This window comes from Tyto alba, unplaced genomic scaffold (genome assembly GCF_018691265.1).
Source record: "Tyto alba isolate M040663 unplaced genomic scaffold, T.alba_DEE_v4.0 Super-Scaffold_41, whole genome shotgun sequence".
NCBI lineage: Eukaryota > Metazoa > Chordata > Aves > Strigiformes > Tytonidae > Tyto > Tyto alba.
This window is the reverse complement of record NW_024881317.1, coordinates 12,191,996-12,211,988: the sequence shown is the minus strand read 5'-3', so window position 1 is coordinate 12,211,988 and position 19,993 is coordinate 12,191,996. Positions and strand designations below refer to the sequence as shown.

General features: G+C 37.8%; 1 protein-coding gene across 1 annotated transcript in view; it reads right to left on the bottom strand.

The window, feature by feature from the left end:
- Nucleotides 1-332: 332 nt before the first annotated feature.
- Nucleotides 333-19,993, bottom strand: part of CEP152 (centrosomal protein 152) — a 28,044-nt gene continuing 8,383 nt past the window's right edge. The window contains exons 10-27 of the mRNA XM_042804296.1: nt 18,677-18,824; nt 17,876-17,967; nt 16,898-17,061; nt 16,108-16,315; nt 15,153-15,263; nt 14,903-15,033; nt 14,583-14,711; nt 14,304-14,439; nt 12,503-12,682; nt 11,729-12,001; nt 11,129-11,260; nt 10,201-10,851; nt 8,448-8,622; nt 3,590-3,671; nt 3,389-3,516; nt 2,500-2,656; nt 2,118-2,221; nt 333-1,854 (exon numbers count right to left, since the gene is read on the bottom strand). Of these exons, the coding sequence (XP_042660230.1) occupies nt 1,094-1,854; nt 2,118-2,221; nt 2,500-2,656; nt 3,389-3,516; nt 3,590-3,671; nt 8,448-8,622; nt 10,201-10,851; nt 11,129-11,260; nt 11,729-12,001; nt 12,503-12,682; nt 14,304-14,439; nt 14,583-14,711; nt 14,903-15,033; nt 15,153-15,263; nt 16,108-16,315; nt 16,898-17,061; nt 17,876-17,967; nt 18,677-18,824 (3,762 nt within the window). The 3' untranslated portion in view covers nt 333-1,093. The remainder of the gene's footprint in view (nt 1,855-2,117; nt 2,222-2,499; nt 2,657-3,388; nt 3,517-3,589; nt 3,672-8,447; nt 8,623-10,200; nt 10,852-11,128; nt 11,261-11,728; nt 12,002-12,502; nt 12,683-14,303; nt 14,440-14,582; nt 14,712-14,902; nt 15,034-15,152; nt 15,264-16,107; nt 16,316-16,897; nt 17,062-17,875; nt 17,968-18,676; nt 18,825-19,993) is intronic.

Genomic DNA, 19,993 nt, shown 5'->3' with positions numbered 1-19,993 from the left:
ATTGCAACAAGCATGATTTAATCACAATGTGTGTAAGCAAGCAGAAAAATGCCTCTCTTTTCCTCACAGTATCATTATAAATGAAATGTTACCCCAAGCAAAGCAAAAAGTTTAGAAAAAAATATACATTTTGTAATTCTCTTCAAAATGTGAGCAGGCCTTTACAAGAGAAGCTTTCTAAGCGTCAGGGAGAACATTACTACATCTTCAGTTTACACAGACAACCTACGCTATTTAAGGAACACCTGCAAAGGACGGTTATTTTAATTTATACCTTTCTTTTGCCCAGTACAAGCTAGCTTTTGCTGTATCAAATGGAAGAACACTTCAAATGTGATTTAGTATAATTTAATGAAAAAATGTAAGTATTTTTGCTTTTATTATGGGGGTACACACAGAGGCTTACAGGGAGTCCTTCAAAATGCAAAATCAATTAAAATGCTTACTTCAAACAAATCCTAAAACATATCTCATTGAGCTCTGAAGGATTTTCATAACCATTTAAAAAGATTACCGTAAATTACAGTAGCTTTGCTTTAGATAAACACTGCACTGCAAGCTGAACTTAATATAAAAATAGATTCTATTTAATAAGTTTGTATATAATACACTATAAACAATTATGAAAGTGTTATTACAAAGGTAAACAAAAGTCTGCATTAGTATTTCAAGGAACTATAGAATTTCTTCATATGACATTCAAATTGTGTCACGTTGATCAGGAAATAGACACCCTAGAACAGGCTTTTCCCAATCCTCACACCTTTATTTAAATATCAATTTATCTTTTTTTCCTTCGAGTCAGGAGTATCAGTTCAAGTTAGGAAGTGGGCTATCAAAACCACTATCTTGCTGAAGAGGCTGGGGAACCCACACCAGTTTTTTCCAAGCATTTGTTGCAGCATTTTCCTACATTTGAATCTGGTGATACACTGAGTTGTGTGACAGCAGAATTTGATTTGTAAGAGTTAAGGAATGAAGTATGCTCTGGGTTTATTACCAGGTGGCCTCTACTGTAAACTTCAGTGCTGCTTTTTGTGCTGAGATTCTTGCCATTGCCATTTGAAACGTCTCTTCAAGAAGTAAAACATCTTCATCTGCAGGGGAAAAATGACCTGATGTGAGAAAACTCTTCACAGCACTCAGTCTCTGCTTGTACACGAGTACTGGTGTTTTGTTCAGGACACAAGAGAGGCATATCACTATGATCCAGATGCAGGCTTCCATTCACAGAACTCCATTCACTGCAGCTTCCTTCATCTCTTTCTGGAGTTTCTTGAAAATCAAATTCCTGAATTCTTTTATTTTTCCATTTTACACACGACTGGATACACTTATCCTCTTTCAAGACCATTCTTTCATTCTTGCTCCTAAGCATATGATGAGTTGGCCCAGAGATGGTATGGCCATTTGTAAAGCTGGGTGCATGCATATTTTCTAATGTGACTTGAAAAGCTGATGAAGGAGCATTCTGATGTCCTATATTAGCAGCAGCACGCAGGAGTCCTTTGTCTACATTTACGACGGGGCCATATTTTTCTCTTCTTCCATCTTCATTTAGATAAAACTCTGGCAGAGCATATCTTGAATCACCATCCAGATTTTTAGAATTAGTCCCATTCTGAATATTTGAAGTCACTGTTTCACGAAGCATATGTTGAGTTTCAGTCTGCATTACATCAAACTGATGTCTCAAGTCATGTGGCACATGTTGCTGGACAACTTTATCATTGGCTTTTTTGGTAATGCTTTTGCCACATGATTTGCTTTCCATATGGTTTGACCTAGTATGGAGCATGCGATCTCTTTTTGAGTACTCTGCTCCAGGTGGTAGATCAGAACTTAATAGCAGAGCTGAGAGAAGGAAAGGAAATAGATTAATTGAAGGAAATGTTAATGCTGTAAGAAAAACTTTGTACTTGTTTGTTTTGTTGTTGGTTTTTTTTGTTTGTTTGGTTGGTTTTTTTAAGAACTGTAAGCTTTGTCAAAATAAGCAGCTTCTATTTACATTTCTATTAGCAAGCTTATAATTAAATAGTACTTCATTTTCCATCTGCATTTTCATTACTACACACATTAAATCAATATGAAGAGAACAGCTATAGAATCCAGCATACCCGAGCGGGTAGATTTGCTTCGGGGAATGTGTCGAAGAGGCGTTTCAAGTCCTTTAGCCATTGTAGCAAGCTTACTGGCAGCATTCATTATTTTCTTTTCAGCTCTGCCAAGAATTGCAGAACATGAAAAAAATAAATAAATTAAAGTTTAAGGGTAATTCCTTTTCAACTCTGCATTTTCCTTCAACGTAATGTTAGCGAGATTCAAAGAACACCAAAAAGACAGGATGCCAGACTGCTCAGCAGTGACCCCATGCCAACCTGAGCAGACTGGCAAGACTTCAGGTCAGACACCGTTTGGTCCAAGGTGGACAAACACCAGACTAACGCCTACACACATCTTTCAAAATCAACAGTAATTTCCAAACGTACTTGAACTTACCCTTCATGTTTCCCATTATCAGTAAGAAGTTGTTGAAGGCATGTCAAATAGTATTTGCGCATTTTCCGAGCTGTTTCTTGGCGCTCTCTTAAAACTTCCACTTTAATCATTTCAGCGGCTCGCTCCTTACTTTCACGGATATAACAAAGCATATCACCTACAAACACACTTCATTAGTACCAGTTTTCCCCCAGAGGGGGGAAAAAAGCCAACACCACAAACTGGGATTGTCTAGCAGACCTGGATCAAGTCAGCAAAAGCCTGGATTTACCTGCCAACACTCCACCCAAATCCTTGTGCCAAGTGTTGCCTACTGGAAAAATGCCACTGAAGACCAGACCAGGTCGATACAAAGCATCAGACAGGAATTCAGTTGTCCAATTCTGCATCTTCAGCAGCAATAGAAAACACTAGGCACAGGGATATGGGAGGAATGTTAGCTGGTAAAATGCAAGTCTAGAAATTCTTCAAGGGCAGTGCAGCTGGTGTTTGGGGACCTGCTACACTTAACCCTTTCTCCTCAGCCAGAAGACTGCTGATTAAGCCAGAAGGCAGGATACAGTGCAAGAGAAAACCAGATTCTCCATCAGTAGTTGCAGGGTAGGTGGATTGTTTGCTGGAGAAAAAGTATCAGTTCCTAAAATACACTTTAAAAGACGTAACAGTGCAACAAAGCAAGGATAGCATAACAAGGTTTAACCCACTGCAATTACTCTTGTCTAAGATTATGGTGACTATTCCATTTCTTACATTTACTCTAGTAACAGGGAAAAATTTACTTCATGTGATTTGGCTGTCAAATTCCTGTGGAAGTTGGCTGAAGGAAGAGGAAGTTACAAAGTAAATTATGTTGCTGTCCTAACTTTTTAGCTAAGACTTTAGTACTTACACTTAATCTTGCTCACAGCTTTAATGTACTGAGCACGCATTTCTTCCAGCCCTTTCACAGAGTCACAGGATGTACAAGGTTTTAAGATGCCTCCCTTTGACAGTGACCTGAAATGCACATAATTCACACTGCACAACATCAGCAGCTTATATCTTACAAAAAATACCCAATCAGCTTGTTTAGATTTTTTTTTTTTAATACCTTGGTGGTGTTTCCAGGTCTTTTGGTTTAGTCTTCATCTCAGAGTTTTCTGCAATTAGAGCTTCTAGAACCTTTTCATTTTCTATTAAAAAAAAATAAGAAAGAACAACCATAATTCACTGCACTTCTCTAAATGCAAGCTGAGTTCAACAGCTGTTAAACTGCTGTCTCTGGTACAAAAGCTCAATGTCACAAATCAGCAGCAAATGTACAGCTGTTGCAGGAACAAGCACATAGGAATTGATCACAATACACTTCAGTGAAGCCTGAATAGAAAAGTAATCTCATACAATTATTAAATAAGCTTAAAGCCTCCATATGCCATTACTAACACTACACTGGAGTCAAGACTTCAGAGATACCAGGTATATGTGTAGCAACAGTACAGGGGGAAATAAAAATAAGAAGGGTTTTGACAAACACTGGAAAAGAATTATTAATTCGTGGGTTAACAGTTGTAGCTTCTTTGGGGTAGACAGATGAGAGAAACTTGCTTGTTTTCTGTTGGTTTTTTTCTGGTGTGTTTTTTTTGTTTGTTTGGTTGGTTGGTTTTTTTGTTTGTTTGGGTGGGTGGGTTTTTTAATAACCAGAAGCTACTCTTACACAGAAAGGCTGGACTTCCAAGCTGAACTCTGCTCAATGCTACCAAGAAGCATATGAATATTATAATGAGCCACCGCAGAGAATAAGACAGTGGAGCTGAAAAAGCCCAAAGCATAGGACTTAAGGCTGATACTGAAGCCTGTTGATCATGGCATACAGATAGTCCACTTGTGGTTCATCTCCTGAAGTTAAAGAACCTTAAGACCTATTTATTAGCTATGTAATCTAATCTAAACAAATGATTATTTTAAAAAAGGGTACAGGTATTTACCATAACTTGAAGAATTAATGGGTAAACTTGGATAGATCCATTAAAAAAAATAAATCAAGAGCTAATTACTAGCTTTCCTATTTCAGGAAAGAAAACCAACATGAACTGAACACCTACACTGAATGTTAAAGATACCTCCACCTCACTCAGCCACAGAAGTTCTCACATGAACCATGACCTAAGGAAAACAAAAACTGCCACTGCATAACAGAGAACGTGTCTTAAAGACAACTCCTCCTTCTGGAAGAATCAAGGTTTTCATCAGCAGAATGAGGACCTGAGCCCGGGGAAGGACACAGACAAGTTTGGCTTTCTTCCTTCGCTAGAAGGATGCACAGAAAAGCAAAAAGCAAGCAGCGATCCTAGACTACAGGGTAGAAATTCATGGCCTTCAGAAATCCTCATTTGTGGTCTAAATCTTATTCCGAGCAGTTGAGAGTTGTATCCATGATGACCTTGGTGACAGAAGTAGCCTCTATTTTCATTAACAGACCTATTATCCTTCAGTCTTTCCTCCAGGCCTCAAGGAAGCCTACATGCTGTACCACTGTCAACAAAAGAACATAGAAATAATATTACACAAATCTGTGCAACTTACCCACCTGGCCTTGCTCACATATCTGCAGGTTGGCAAAAGCCTTTCCCTTACAAACAAAGCATTTTACTCCTCACTGAGCATAAAATTTATTAGAGCAGGCAACTAAGACTTTTAATTAAAAAAAAAAAAAAAAAAAAAAGGAAAAACCCACCCTACACAACACTAACAAACCACAGCCTTTGGCTAGTAAGACTATTTAGTCACTTGGTACAATCTACTACCTCACACCTGCTCTCTCCAAACTGACCATTTGCCAAACCTGCTTACAGTGGCCACAGAGACCTTTCACTGAGGCATGCTCAAACATTTCTACTGAGTTACTGACGGAGTTTGAGACCTCTCCTGAACCAGAACCTTCAGCAAGTCCAATTCCTCTCTAAGGAGAGCCTAAAAAAAAAAAAAATGCCCCAAACACTACTGTGTACAGCTTCAACTGATTAAACACTGCAGGGAAAATGATCCTCTTATTCAATCACCAACATGTTTTGCTTCAGAGAAAACATCATTCTCTTTGTTCTGCTACTTAAAACAAAGGCCTCTACTGACTTCAATACAGCTGAATAAGAGGATAGAGTTCCTCAGATACCAACTGAATGGGAGCTGTGCTCCATACGGTACATTATGCTCAAGTAGGAAAGAAAAACTTCTTGAGCACATGAACAAAGCAGAGCAGGCATTCCTCCTGTAAATCCTTTCAGAAATCAACCTAGACAAAAGGAATTCTTGTTGCTACCAAACATGAATCAATATGACTTCCTCTGAGTGAAAAGCCTACATGCAAGGCCCATAGAGAGAGATCCAACCACAGTAGTTATAGGTACAGCAAAGAGGTTTGACACACCAAAGATTTTTCATCCTTGTTAGCCCAGATTTTACTATAGCCAGAGATTTCTACCAAATTAAACAAAGTAATAAAGAATTGAGTCTATTAAAGTGAAAGGATAACAGATGTACATCATGCAACAGAATCCACAACAAATGCAGATATTGATATCAAGTCAGATAATACTACAATTAACCAAACTCATGGTCAAGTCTCAGGGACATTTTACCACTAGGCATTATCAGTCTGTCCACAGAAGGTGATACGAATATGGAGAATGCCAAAAAAAAAAAAGTAGTAAAAAAGTTAGACAGCAAAGAGAAAGCAAATCACAACAAAACAACACTACCCCACAACCAGTGGGGAATATATTCAACAAGAGTACTGGATAACACGCCTACTAAATAAGAAGCAGTCTGCTACAATGGAAGACTCTCAAGCAAGTTACTTTACACCATGTTTTTCCATCAGAAATAGCTTCAGACAAGCCTTACTTCCATACTACAGGCAGAAGCCTTCCTTTCAGTGACTTTTCAAAAAAACAGAGTAGATATTTCATATCCGTCATTGTTAGAGACAGTCATCACGTAGAAAAAGAGATTTAAGAATTAGAGACCTTTTCTCAGTCATCTGTCCTGTATTTCTCATTTCAAAGTGACTCAACAGAAAAATAACATCTTGATTTAAGAAGCAAAGAGACTAAATAAAGCCTACTCAAAACCTACTTTAAAGGTTTACAAAAAACCCCAAAATAAAACTACAGCTTTAAGCTATTAACTGCAGGAAGGTACAAGAAAACTGTGGTCAGTGGCTTACTACTACTGATGCCAAGAGGAACCAAGAAACATTTGGGGCAACTCTGGTCTTTATACTCCCACTATGGGGGAGGAGTATGTGAACAGTTCCTTTCTGTACATTTCTGACCTGCAACAGTTGCTAAAAGTTATACATCAACCATGGAACCAAAAAATGAATCAAGACCAACCTCACTATTTCCAGTGCTCTACTTAGTTTTTCTCTTGCTGAAAAGCATATAACACATCAATCTAATTAAAACAAATCACAAGAGGCTGGAACCCTGTTATAGAAGGTACAGAAGCATCTATTAAGTCCCTGAGCCCTCACAGCCTCAATGTGCTCCCATCAGTGATGATTTGAGTCTTCAGTCAAAGATATGAGACTTGTAGGTTGAATTTCTTTTTATTATTAAAACAAAACAAAAAAACCTCCTCTACCACACAACAGTTAAGCAGGGTCTTCTGGAGTCAGCTGAAGGAGACTCCCAGCTGGGAAACCTCACATGCGGCTGAGTCTAGTTAAGAAATTCAAAGACTGGGCTACTTCCAGGAGAGCAATGGCTGCTCTCTATAGTCAGAACAGGGAGCTGTAGAGACAGAAGAGCTGCACTGCTTGTATTGTTTTGTGTTTAATAGATGGTTTGTTATTTTGGTGTTGAAGGAATTCAAGCCACACTATAGGCACAAAGCCAAGGAGTCTCTTGGGTTTTCTTGCCTTATGTTTTTCAGTTGCATAAGAACTCAAACTAAACAGAAAGCCCCAGAGAGATTTCTGTGCCTCCCACGAAGTTTTTCCCCAGCTACTCCATCTCCAGCTTTGCCATAGTACATGTGACAGCTTTGGGAAGTTACAATGCTGAAGTATATACAGGGGGAGGGAAGGAGGGAAGGAGGGAAGGAGGGAAGGAGGGAAGGAGGGAAGGAGGGAAGGAGGGAAGGAGGGAAGGAGGGAAGGAGGGAAGGAGGGAAGGAGGGAAGGAGGGAAGGAGGGAAGGAGGGAAGGAGGGAAGGAGGGAAGGAGGGAAGGAGGGAAGGAGGGAAGGAGGGAAGGAGGGAAGGAGGGAAGGAGGGAAGGAGGGAAGGAGGGAAGGAGGGAAGGAGGGAGAAACATCACCTGGGGATTTGCATTTTTTTCAACTACATTCTTGATCAAAAGAATCAGAAAAAAAAAAAAACTACCATGCCAGGTGAAGTATAATTCTTGACACAACAATATCTTTTAGATGAAAGCAGAATTCCTGGTCTTGTCTAACGACAAGAGCAAATAGTATAACTAAATCAAAGCTTTAAAGATTGAATATTACCTCTTACAAGACATAGTTTAGACCATACCCTGCTCATTGTAATCAACACTGGTTTGCTTATGAGCTGTTAAACACCAAAGGTATTAGTGTTCATGTCCACAACCCCCAAAGAGTATTTACAACTGCAACAGATACAGCAGCTATTTCATTGCTCCTAAAGAATGGCTTTAAAAAGCAGAAAGCTACTAGCGTTTAATAAAATTAAACCTCAAAGACTAACATTAAATCAGTAAGCTGCTGACCAATGCCACTTGTTGCACAGTTTGTGACTTTAACCCAGTATAAACTCATGCATAGTTAAACCACCTGACAGTCAGAAGAATTGCGTCTTCCTCTCTCACTCAAATACTCACTAATTAACTAACTTGGCATTAGTCATAAGACATCAACTATTAAAAGACTGCTCCTAACAAGCTTAATTTGAGAATATACAATTTTCCAGATTAAAACCAAGCCCAATACCTTTGTCTGTCCCAGTTTCCTGCAAGGGTGGCTGCCCCGCTAGCCTCTTCTGTTCATCTTCTTCACGTCCAACATTGTACACAGGAGGTCTTGCCATGTCCCCAGTTTCTCCTTCACCGCACTGCAGGCAAGAATATGCTTCCGCATTTACATTACTCACTAGCTCTTCATATTTCTGTAATTGAAAACACTTTCTGAAAACCCAACTCAGTGAAAAAAAAAGCATTGCAAGGTATCTTAAAGTAGGTAAGTACTACATTATACATAAAAACATGCAACCCTGTCCACCAAGGAGCTTTAGTAATTGTAACCATGTGCTTTAAACCTGCAATAGAACTGTAGATTGCAACTTAAACTGTGAGGAAAATGTGTATTCTAGCATATAGAAGTTTTACTTACCATAATTCACTGCTACAGCAATGCCTGGTTATCATGAGTTTTAGTTTGGAACTGTCAGTAGCCCTTAACGTTGCAGAATGATAGTCTCTTTGAATAGTTGAAGCTAACTTGTATTTTTAAAATGTATACGCAGCAGAAAATGGGGTTGGAGCCATTTACAGTTTCTGCACAAATATGGGTAGTAAAGAAAGTCATCTAGAAAAATGTAACTCCTTTGTTTATTGTTATTATGATAGCATAAGAAATTACAAAGATTTCACTGGGTAAGGTGATTCAAGCCAACCAACGTTTTGAAGTTCAACACTTTACCAAGAGACAATCATATCCATTATAGAAGATTAATTTTGGCACGTTGGAAAAAACTTCCGATTCTCTTTATCATTTTGAAAGTAACTCATGACAAGAAAACTTTAAAGGACCACTTTCTGAACAGAAATATATTACCCCTAAAAAACTGAGAAATATTGTCATGAGAAATCACTTCGTACTCATCCCCCTCGATCCCAATTTTTCTTGAAAAACAAGACAGTTTTTCTCTGTCCTTTTCTTGGATAATTCCCCAGCTGCTAAATGCTGGGTGGCAAAGGCATTTCCGGTGGGATGCTCCCCATAATCAAAAACTTACTACAGGCAGAAGCATTGCAAAAAGAGGAATCTGCCAAGACAACAGAAACGGAAGCTTTTGGACAGAATTCTGCTTAGGCCTAAACTCCTCTAGAAGAGGGTAGGCATTTTGGCAGGCACATTGAAAAGGATTTCCTAGAGCCACAATAAAGTTAAGCAAGACTATTATTCCCCGAGATAGATCAGTTTGTCAGTTATTCAATTCTACTACAGATAATCTGTGAAAAGGATTTACTGTTTTCATCTTTATTTGTATCAAGGGAGGGGGGAAAGAATAACATGATCCACAATCACTATTACAAACTGCTAAATCTCTCTCAAAAAAAAAAAGCTGCCATGCCAAAAAAAATAAAAAAATCTAAATACGGGCCCTAATGACAGAACTCTCCTGCTGTCACAAGGAGCCTTCAACAGGCTCCCAAATTTAAGATGGCAGATTCATCTCCTTCATTTATGAATCCTGGCATTAAAGACTGAAGCTCCTAACCTGTCTTTCTCTTCTTTAAAGTCTGAAGGTGTCAAAGCTATATCCATCCTTTCTATTTTCACTTGTTAATGGTAGATTTAGCCCTCTTTTACAGTTTTAAAGGCCTGTTGTTATCAATGAACTCAAACATTGGATTTTCAGATTCTCAGGATTACGTGGATATTTTATATTAGGAAAAAACAGGTATAAATGACTTCTCAAACCCCTTTTCTGGTTGGCAGTTATAATTTACTGAAATATTACCTCTTTCCATTCTTGCTCTTTCTTTTCCAGAATTGTGTAAACTGTGGTTCTGTAAGCCTTTTGTAAGCATGCCTTCAGTTTGTATTTGCATTGATGGTTTAATTGAACATGAGCATCAAAACATTTATCCTTCCAAGAATGCTTACTGTGTGTACACTTGACTAGTTCTTCATGGATTTCACTCAACAAGTACTCAAGCTCAACCAGACTCTTCTCCTCATACCGATTAATTTCATCCTGAAGCCTCTTAGTTTCCTGAGCCTCCCATTCTCGCCGCTTTTGGTCTAGCAACATCTTTATTTCTGCCTCTTTCTGAATGGAGAGATCATTCTTCTGCTTTGCAAGATCCTCCTTTGCTGTCATAAGTACCTCTTTAATTCTGCTTCTATGATCATCTAAGAATGATCGGTAGTCTTTCTCATTTTGCTCTTGTATCTGCAGGATTTCTTCCTGCTTTTCTTTGTTCCACTGGGCACGGGCTTTTGCTAGTTCTGCTTTGATAGCTGCAGGGATTTCTTCTTTCTTTAGCTCCAATTCCTTCGTGAGAGAAATTACCTTTTCTTCAAGTTCTTTCATTCTTGGTCCAGATTTCTCTGTATTCTCATATTCTTTCTTCCATTTCTCTTCAGCAGCTGAGAGAACTAGGGCTAACTGGTGAATATATAACACAGTCATAAATATATACATACATTCATACATACACATAAAATATAACCCTGTGTCATTATCCATTTACTGGAGATTATTTTCAAGTTATTTAATAAAATTTAATCCTATATAGGCAAAAAAATGGATCAGAACCAGACTACACTAGAAATATTTTTCCTTAATGATTCCCTCCCTATGTTTACATTCATTCCTCAGTTATACACAGGATTTGGAAGACTGAACTGTTTATCAATACCCATGAACAAGTATTTTGGGCTACCTGCTTTGCTGCAGCCTCTTTGTGTTCTTTTTCCCATTTTTCTTGTTCTATCTTTAGATTTACTTTGTATTCTTTGAGGTCTGTTAATTCTTGCAGCCACCTGGTGTGAGCTTGGGTTAAAGCTGCATCTACCTACAAGCAGATAAGAAACCCCTACTTCAGTCACCATCACCAAATAAATTTTTACTATTACTTTCACGTAGCAATGAAAGAAAAGACTTAGTTGGGATTGCCTATGTTCACAGAAATTAAAATAATCAGACCAGCAGCATCTAATGTATTTCTCGACGCAAAAATTATACTAAACAATGAACATTAAATTAGTTTTCCTAACAAAATGGTATGAACTAGGTCAGTATTGCTCAGTTCTGTTCAAAACTCCTGCAAAACTTGTCGAACTGTAAAAAATTAACAGCTAAAAAAACAAGCTACATTCTACAGCTTCTTCACAACTTTTTTTAAAAAAAATGTATTTCTAATATAGCAAATATCAACTACAGAGCTTAAGAGAAAGTTTGTGGAAGAGAACATTTTTTTAGGTGACTTAGTTGCACATTGCAGTTTCACAGGCTCCAGGCAGACAGAACAATTATTTGTTACCTGGCTGGCAAGATTTTTACGGTATTTATTTTCCAGTTCTATTTCAAATTCTTTTATGGCCTCTTCAGAGGCTGTATTTTCTTTCAGAGCCTTCTGGATCTGCAGCCTCTGGTCTTCAACAATCCCTTCTAACTCTTTAGTTGAAGCTTCATCCACAACTGTTACTCTGTCAGTTTGGCTGCTGCAGTCATTACATTCAACTACAGTTCTTCTCATTTCTTCCAGCCTACTTTGCCATTCTCTTTCTATTTTTGCAAAGACTTGTTCTTTATTCTAAGGAAAAAAATACTTTTTCAGAAAATCTCCCCAGTAACCAAATAACCAGAATTTCACCCGTATTTAACAAACAAAACTATTTACACTAATAATCTTCCCTAACATGAGAAGAGCAAAATCATGCTCAGAGAGGAGAGTTTGGTAACTCCTCAGAGCTTTCTTCTATAGCATAGAATACACAAAGGACTGTTACATAATAACTAAATGAAACAATAGAAAGTATAACTGCTCACCCAGGGATCAGGGTGGAAAACTGAAGCATATTACCAGCTGTGACATTCAGGACATTCTGCATGTTACTTTGCAAGGTCTAGGAATTTATTTTTTTTTCCAAAACCTTAAGGATGTATAATACCTACTGACTTCAGAGGCTCCTAAAGTGACAGAACCTTAAAAGCCACTTCAAATGGCAGAATAACAGTGCGTAAACCTATCTACATCGAAGTTCATAGAAAACAAAACAAACAAATTTTAAAACCCCTGGTCTAAGTTCCACACCTCTTTTTCTTCCTTCTCCCAGTGAGCTTTGGCTAATGCAACTTCTTCCTCAACCTGCTGTTCTTTTTCTTCTAGCCACTGCCTCTTTGCTGCTGTCATAGAACTGATGTGTTTCTCTTCAAGCTCAGTCCTCAGAAGATTAAGAGAATCTTCTTTTTCTTCTAGCAGCTGTTTTTTGAGCTAGGCAAAAAAAAAAAAAAAAAAAAAAAATTAAAGTATTCCCCAAGGCATAGCAAACTGCTCTGGTAAGAAGTGATGAGAATGCACGAGCCTGTGAACTGCTCTTACTGATGACACCTTGACAAGAAAAAACATATCAGACATTATTATAATCTATTCCTCTAAAATAAGTTTTGTTATCAAATATCTTTATTCCCAGCATACTCTGAGCAACACCTCTTACTGTACTTGCTTAGCAAGACAGTTGACCCACCTCAGTCATTTTGGTTGGAATGGACCTTAAAGATCACCTAGTCTCAAACCACCTGCCATGGGCAGGGACACCTTCCACTAGACCAGGTTGCTCAAAGCCCCATCCAACCTGGCCTTGAACCCTGCCAGGGAGGGGGCAGCCACAACTTCTCTGGTAACCTGTGCCAGTGTCTCACCACCCTTATAATACAGATTTTCTTCCTTACATCTAATCTAAATCCACCCTCTTTCAGTTTAAAGCCATTACCCCTCAATCCTATCCCTTCCCTCCCTGATAAAGAGTCCCTCCCCACCTTTCCTATAGCCCCCTTTAAGCACTGGAAGGTCTCCCCAGAGCCTTCTCTTCTCCAGGCTGAAACACCCCAAATCTCTCAGCCTGGCCTCACAAGGGATGTGCTCCAGCCCCCTGAACATCTTTGTGGCCTCCTCTGGACCTGCTTGAGTAGGTCTATGTCCTTCTTATACTGGAGGCCCCAGAGCTTGACACAGCACTGCAGGTGGGGTCCCACAAGAGAAGAGGGGGAGAATCCCCTCCCTCAACCTGCTGGCCACACTTCTCTTGATGCAGCCCAGGACAGAGTTGGCTTTCTGGGCCGCAAGTGCACATTGCTGGCTCACAGGCAGTTTTCCATCCACTGATAATCCCAAATCTTCCGCAGGGCTGCTCTCAATCCACTCCTTGCCCAGCCAAGTCTCCTGTTTCCTTCTGGAGTGGGCCCACATTTTCCCTAGTCTTCCTTTTATCACCTAGGTACCTATAGAAGCTTTTTTTGTTGCCTTGACACCCCTGACCAGAATTAATTGTCAGGTCTTTGGCCTTCCTAACCTGATGCCTGGCTGCTCGGACAATTTCTCTGTATCTCTCCCAGACTACCTGTCTTCACTTCCACCCTCTGGAGGTTTCCTTTTCGTGCTTGAGTCTGTCCAGGAGCTCCTTGTTTCACACAGATATCATCAGAAAAGCAGTTTTTAATCAATATAGCAGTCTGAATTCATTATTACTAAAAAACCCACAGTATTTTCAGATGAGTTTTATATAGGGAGATGATGACTTGTATTGTCATTTTTTTGGAAAATGTCTCATGAACATAAAGCCTCACACTGCTGACTAAGCAGTCTTCAAGAGTCAAAATTATGAAAGTTAACTTCATGAAAATGAATAGCTATTGGAAAGAGTTATTTCTATGATATTTTAAACTCTAGGACATAACAGCAGGTTAAGTTAACAACCCACAGGTCACACGTAATAACTTTCTGATATAGCTGCATATCTTCCAAGTATCTTCCCCAAACAATTAAATATACTTATGGATAGTACATCTTAAGAGCAGTCTGAAATGATATAATTTATATGTATTTCTATTAGTACCTTCTCTTCCTTCAACTGCTGCTCTTGCTCAAATTTCTGCCTTAAAGTAGCTTCCAAAGCGTCCTTCTCCCCACAGACTCCGATGTAACATTCCTTCACTGCAGTCATCTCTCTGTTCAGCTCCTCTATATTAGCCCTTCACAGGACAGATTATTTATTATCAATTAGTCTTTACACTCACAGGACAGCAAGACTTTTTTAAACAAAGTGTAACTAGCACTGGGGCCAGACAGGAAATGTGAAAGTTTCAGTGAAAGTGGAAGAAATGGTAAATCTTACTTTAACTGCGAGATTGTCTCTTCGTAACTTTGAATAAGCTGCTGTTTTTCTGCAGCATACCTCTCCATCAGTTCTTTCTCAAAATGTGCTTTTGTATCCTCATGATGTTGATTATAAGTTCTTTCACACCTACAATTTCAAGAAAGGAAAAAAAAATACCTAGGTTTTTCTCCCTCCCCCTTTTAAACAGGACTCAACTTTTCCTTAAAAAAGAAACCAGCCTTCTAATGCTGACCTCCCATTGTACCAGATGCTAGTAGAAAATGATACACAAAGGCTAAAAGTTCACAAATGGAACTAAATGGATTTAACAGACTTACCTGTCAATGGCTTCTTGTTTATCCTGATCAAAATCCTGAACCACCTTTCTCATCTGACAACAGAGATCTTGATTTAAGCTTTTCAGTTTTTCCTCATTTTCTTTCAGTTCTTCAATAGTCAAAGTATGGTTCTGGACAAGAGCCAAGAAATAGGTGGGTTGTAAAGAAACTTTTTCAATCGCACATTTTTAGCACAGGGGTTTTTTTTTGTAGTGTTCTTTTGTAGGGATAAGCAGCATCTCTGTCTCACCTCAACTTCTTGCAGCAAAGTTTCATTAGCCTTTCTAAGTCTCAGAACTTCTTCCTTAAGATTATCAGAAACCAAAGGACTGGCCATTGACTTATTCAGATTCATGATAGACTAAAAATAAACAAAATTAAGATGACATCTTTCAAGACATAATGATTTAGAAGTTGATGCTTTAAAAAAAGTGTAAGCTGCCAAATAAAAATTTTTACTTAGACAAAAAAAACACGAAGGAAATTATTGCAATGCAAGATTTAACAGTATCACTGTTATTCTAGATTAATTCCTCAAACTCACAGCATCGTGCGGGTTTAAAGAAGCACACACTAGACGTTTGTAAGCTGGACAACTGCTATTATCCAACCAACAGCATACTTCTCAAGCATATTATATTCCTATCCCACATTTAGGTCATAATGTATAGATTACAAGAGCAGATGTTACAAGGCTGATGAATTTATAAAGTTAATAATAGGGTGAAGAGAGATACAATATCAAAGATTTCTTGTTGATCAAATTACATAGTGAAGGCCCTCTGAAGGCAGTCTGTTTAACCTTCCACTCGTATAACCTAATGATACTATCAGCTTTCTCAAAGAAATTACAAGGCCTTTTTGGATAAAGAAAACCTACTTTCTCCAACGATATGTAGTTCTGAGATAAGCACAGTGGCCATTAAGTGCTTTCAAGCAAGCCATCATATCAGAACTCACCGAATAAAGCACATGCTGCCCAAGTTGTTCTTTTCACTTTGTTTCTTTTTCACCAAAGATACAAAACAAGATATCATCCAAGTGACAATGCTTTCCTTGAGCTCAGAGACAGATTTACTTAGTTGCTATGAATACTCATCTGTGAGTAAATTCTTTGGTCTTTTTTCACAAGAAGTTTAAACATTGGTTTGGTTCACTAAAATCCAGTGCATTTTCACTTTTAAAAAAAGTGTAAAAGAACAAACCTCTGACTCTTTTGATGATTTTTCTGCTTTCAACAACTGCTTGTATTCCTCTAATGTCTTCTGACAATCTTTAAGATCATTCTGTAATTGAGTAATCTGGTTTCTCTTCATTTTATTACTGCTCAATAGACGTTCCAGCTCAGCTTTTAATTCTACAATAATTTCATCTTTAGAGAGCTCTTTATCCATGTCTCTGTTCTGTATTGCACTATTAGGGAAGACATAACCAGTTCAGTATTTAAAACATGAAAAACATTTATCTGAAAGGTAGTGGTAGCAAAGAGAAGAGCAATTAATGCTACCAGAAATACAGACGTCTAAGAGGTAATAGTAAAAAGAATGAGAAAACATGAAGACAGAAGCCACGTACTTTTTCATAAAGTTGCAATTAATGTAGAAAAAAACTTGTTCATTCAGCTATTTCCCCAAAAGATTCCTTCTCACATCACCTGAGGTATTTTGAAACAACTAAACTGGTTGTTTTAAAAGACAGCTTTAGCATTAAGTAACTGTGTGGAATCTTTGAGCAAAAATGTATCCATGCATATAGTCCATACAATCCAAGGAACAGCAACATAGTTGCTATAAAAACTGCAGATTTAGTAAACAGCAATTAGGCATCCAATTTACGGTATTAATCCAGTTTTTCCTGTTTCCCAAATTACCTGGCAATACAAGCAATATTCAAATTTCAAATATCTACCAAAAACTCCATGCTGATCCAGCAGGATCATCTGGTACAATTCCTCAAGAATTTTAGATTTTTCTTTCAGCAAGAATCACTCAATACCTGCAGAACCTCGTTTTCTTCCCGGTGATTTTGTTAATTCCCAAATCTATATAGGAATCACCCAGGTTCGTATGCAGCTCTCCAGCCACATCATTCAAAAACACTCCAAGCTTGGCAGCAGATTCATACAAAGCTATTTCTTCCTTCAGCTCCATTAATTCTTCCTTAAAGGAAAAGACAGGAAAAAAGTAAGTTACGCTGAGCAGAGAAACTCCAAGCAACCACATTAGGCCCATGATAATTCTCCCAGAGTTATTCTTTCTGAACAGAGCTACTTGTCCTAAATATAGTTGTATTTATCTGTATTTAGTTAATCATCTAGCATTAGTTTTAGTTATACTATAATTTTTGATACCACTAGCAAAGCATATAACTACTATTAAGAGAATATTTTCTGTTGTTCAGTATACTATATTGTTCTTATTACAGTTCATATATGAGAGTAAGTATTATTTCTTTTGGTCTTGCTTCTTTCCTGCTGCCCTTGTATAATCAAATGGATGACAACAGAAGTACACAGCTGAAAAACAGCCTATTACTCTAGTACTTATTAGGATTCATAATTTCCAAGATGATACATTTAAGTCAGATATATGACCTGAATTGAAAATACAGACTTCCACTTCTATTTTACAGAGGACTCTCTAGCATTTCCTTTTGCTGGCAAAAAGTAGGACATCTCCAACTATCCCTATAGCCTAATTAAGTTACGAGATTCCCAGCACACAGAATTTATGTTCTTTTTCCGCAGGCAGGTCAGACAGAGGTATGATATCAGACTTCTACCAACACATATGCTCTGCTGTGTTTTAAGTTAAAGATAAAAACAGTCCAACATGCAACACTGGGAGATGAAGCAGTGGGTTGTCCTTTACTGAAATCGTGCTTGTTTCCCCAGCAAAATTCCAACTACCAGTCTCTCAGCTATAATGCCCACCCCCCCAAAACCAAGATACTAAAATACTCAATAACATTAACCTGCAAAGCCTTGTTCATGTTATTGCTTATCATGTGCGCAGACTGAGCTTGCTGCAATTGAAATCGTAACTGATTTGTCTCCTGCATCGAGCCTATTACAGGAAAGAAAAGGGAGAGAACGAGCAAGCCATAAATATGCAAGACAGACTATAGATTCCAAAAAACAATCACTGTTAAAAATAGCAATGTTGATTCTGGTAACAGGCATTACTCTGTTTCTATTTCCTTGAGCTCATTAATAGTCACTACATAGATTATTATTAAAAGACTTCAATGCATAAAGGTAGGCACAAGCCAAATACACAAAGAGTAGAATATTTCATGTGCTATCCCTATTGATATAAGTTTCTAAGAACCAGCCTCCAGCCACAAAAACATTTATTTTCTTGTTGAGAATTGAATTTAGAATGGCAATTCAAGTCAAATATCTAACACGGAAATAAGTAGTTTGCTTCCAAAGACTGTTATTTAGGCCAAAACTAAATTTACACATATGCAGCACAAAATGCATACAAAAATAGTTTAATGGCTGTCGCTTGGGATTCTGATGTGGAGGTTTTTTTGTAGGGGGATGGTGGGCTTTGGGGAGTGGTTTTTATTTTATTTTTATTGCTTTTTTACACTTCAGACTAGACTTAACTTCATTTAAGTCTGACTAATGCACTGCATAGAAAATGGTCTCGTACACATTTAGCTTTATGTTGATTCCATTTCAATGGAAATGTAGATGTGCAATTTCATACTTCAAAAATACTGGAGCCATTTCTGCAAGGAAAGATAAGGTATGAGTAATAGGCTGACCTGTTTGCAGTAAACTTGCACATTGCTTTTGACTTTCTTCTAGGCTTCTTGTCAGTCGATTTATTATTTCAGTTTTTTCACATTTCGTCTCTTCCAGCATTTTTTCAAGTTGATTAACATGTTCTCCTAGATTTTTGCAAAGCTCTTTCTAGGAAGAGAAATTATTTTTTACTCGTATTACAAACATCTAGTCATCTAGGACAGTTTCTGACATAGAAAGAGTCAATACATACAAGACATGGGAGAAAAATAATCAATCCGATACCTAAAGGCCTGGAAGCCAGATAGATCTATCACAGATCAAATGCTATCCTTGGCTGACCACTCACCTCTTACATCATCAAGGTTTTCACTAGGAGACAGTAATTATACTCATATGTAAACATACATGGATGTGAACTGTTCTGTATTTCCTACAGCAGTTAGTTTTCAGCATGTCAGATTATCCCCAGTAATTAATCACATATACTTCGTCTACTGCAGAAAATTCAAGCTTTCACATCATTTATGTTAAGCCTGAGCTTAACCCAGTTTAGTTAAGTTGGTCTTAAGCCAAGTTAGCAGGTTCCAGTGCTCTGTAAAAGAGGAACTGTAGTTTTTTTACAATACACAATGTAGGCCTTCACATGGCATTACTTAGCTACCTGCATAGACCTGGGAGGCACAATACCTCATCTTTGTGCTTTGACTTTTCTATTTTCTCTCAAAACCAGACCTCTCTCTAAATACCCCAAACATACTACCATAAGAAACTTCTTTTGCAGTAGAGGCAAAATCTGCATAAGATTTGTTCTGGTACTAACAGGCAGAAATTTATCAATGCATTCTTGTTTATAAGCAAGTAGTGCTTCAATTCATACAACCCATTTATTTTTACGCATTTTTATGTTGAGACAAGAATTACAGACCTAGAATTAAATTTAATTATTTTTCCTTTATGTGAAATAAAGGATAATTTATTAAGGCCTGCCTAGACTGCATTGCCTGAGTATTTCTAATAGTGTAATGAACTCTTATGACATGTCAGGTAGAATATATTAATAAGCTCCATAACCATGTGACACAATCTATGTCAAACTCCATCTTAAAGCCAGACATTTTTTCCCCCCTCTCTCCTTTTAAATCTGTACTTCCAAAATAATGTGACTGTTCACTAGTTAGTCATCCTTGATCATTTTGAGACTACAGCTTGGATGTTTAATAAACAGTTTTTCTTGCAGCAAAAATATCGTGTCATTTCTTAATTACTTCTTTTCTTTCCCAGATTTATTTGCCGGTACTCTTTCAAAAAGAGATTCTGCACAGAATGAAAGCTCA